The 2049-nt window shown below is 35.2% G+C and overlaps 1 protein-coding gene across 1 annotated transcript; it reads left to right on the forward strand.

Moving 5' to 3' along the window:
* Nucleotides 1-841: 841 nt before the first annotated feature.
* On the forward strand, nucleotides 842-1633 carry LOC143847201 (uncharacterized). The gene has a single exon (XM_077355941.1). The coding sequence runs from the start codon at nucleotides 842-844 to the stop codon at nucleotides 1631-1633; it is 792 nt and encodes a 263-aa protein (XP_077212056.1).
* The last annotated feature ends 416 nt before the right edge of the window (nucleotides 1634-2049 follow it).

A 2049-nucleotide genomic window follows, 5' to 3' on the forward strand; every position in this document is an offset into this window, starting at 1 on the left:
GTGTCTTATAATGAGAGAGTTATGGATGTTTTACTAAATAACTTCCTTTCAATCCAAAAATTACATTTTAACGCTTTTTAGGCTAAAAAGACCATAACTTAATCATCCCGGTGACTATTTTTGCGTGCTTTTTTTTAAAGAGAATTTGTAAAGGTCTCCAATTGGTTGAAATTTCACCACTGTTTGACTTAAAATGAGAGAGTTGTGGAGGTTTTAATTTTGGGTGACATTTTGCACGGTCTTTAAAAAAATGACCATCACTCTCTAATCCCTTTGAGTTTTTGGGTGCCATTTGTTGGGTTCGAAAGAAAACTTCGAGATGGCGTAAAGACTGATTTCCCTTGATTTAGACATAAAATGAGAGAGTTATGGATGTTTTACTAAATAACACCCTTTCAATCCCCAAGTTATGTTTTAACGCTGATTTCACTTATTTAGTCATAAAATGAGAGAGTTATGGATGTTTTACTAAATAATTCCCTTTCAATCCCAAAATTACGTTTTAACGCTTTTTAGGCTTGGAAGACCATAACTCAATCAACCCGGTGAATATTTTTACATGCTTTTTTTTAAAAGATAATATTTAAAGGACTCCGATTGGTTGAAATTTCACCACTGTTGGACTTAAAATGAGAAAGTTATGGAGGTTTTAATTTTGGGTGATATTTCGCACGGTTTTTTAAAAAAGGGCTATAACTCTGTCATCCTTTTGAGTTTTTGGGTGCCATTTGTTGGGTTCGAAAGAAAACTTCGAGATGGGAATGTAAAGAATGATTTCCCTTGATTTAGCCTTAAAATAAGAGAGTTATGGATGTTTTACTAAATAACTCCCTTTAAGACCATGGAAGCCCAGATTCCAAATCCTATGATGCCTTGGAAAAACCTCTTTGTTGTACCACATTCTACTCCTATCTCAACAAATCTGGACCACATTAACCCTCCTTCTTCAGAAAAAGATGAAATGGCATTATCTTTCAAAGATGCAGTTATTGAAGAACATGGGGAAAAATGGGCTAACTGCCTCGTAGGGTATTTTATTGGGAAGAGACCCTACTTTGTTTCCCTCGGAGATGCTCTAAGCCGCAAATGGAAGTTGCAAGGTACTCTTCAAATGTTTACCATGGACCATGGCTTCTTTCTCTTTAAATTCTCGTGTGAGGAAGATTGTACTTGGGTCCTAGAGGAGAATGGTCAAAATTTTGGGGGAAGGCCATTGATTCTTCAAAGATGGGAACCAAATACCACCATGATAAAGAAAAAGCTCACAGAAATTCCGATTTGGATCAAGCTTCTTGGGCTCCATCTAAAGTTTTGGAACCACCATTGTCTAAGTAGAATTGCTAGCTTGATTGGTAAGCCCCACTACATGGACACTCAAATAGCTGAGTCATCTAGGCTGAATTATGCTAGGCTATGTGTGCTAGTTAGTGAAGATCAGTCCCTCCCAGAATCTATAAAGCTTCGTACCTCCTCGTGTGAGTTTATTCAAAAAATTGATTATGATTGGAAACCGAGTTCCTTTTCTTTTTGCAAGGACTTTAGTCATAGTACTAAAGCGTGCCATCTTTATTCAAATCATGGTCCTTTTCTTTATGACCGCGCAAAATGCCACCCAGAATTAAAACCTATATAACTCTCACATTTTTTGTCCAAAAGTGGTGAAATTTCAACCAATCGGAGGCCTTTGAATTCTCTTTTAAAGGAAAAAAGCTCTTCAAAATATTCATCCGGATGATTAAGTTAGTGTCTTTCTAGCCTAAAAAGTGTTAAAACGTAAATTTGGGATTAAAAGGGAGTTATTCAGTAAATCATCCAGAACTCTCTCATTTTAAGACTAAATCAAGTGAAATCAGTATTAAAACATAATTTTGGGATTTAAAGGGAATTATTTAGTAAAACATCCATAACTCTCTCATTTTAAGACTAAATCAAGTGAAATCAGCATTAAAATATAATTTCGGGATTAAAAGGGAGTTATTTAGGAAAAACATCCATAACTCTCTCTTTTTAAGTCTAATTTAAGTAAAATCAGTCTCTACATACCCATCT

This window comes from Tasmannia lanceolata, unplaced genomic scaffold, assembly GCF_043159265.1.
Source record: "Tasmannia lanceolata isolate RefF3 unplaced genomic scaffold, GAP_Taslan_0.1 ptg000015l, whole genome shotgun sequence".
Lineage (NCBI taxonomy): Eukaryota > Viridiplantae > Streptophyta > Magnoliopsida > Canellales > Winteraceae > Tasmannia > Tasmannia lanceolata.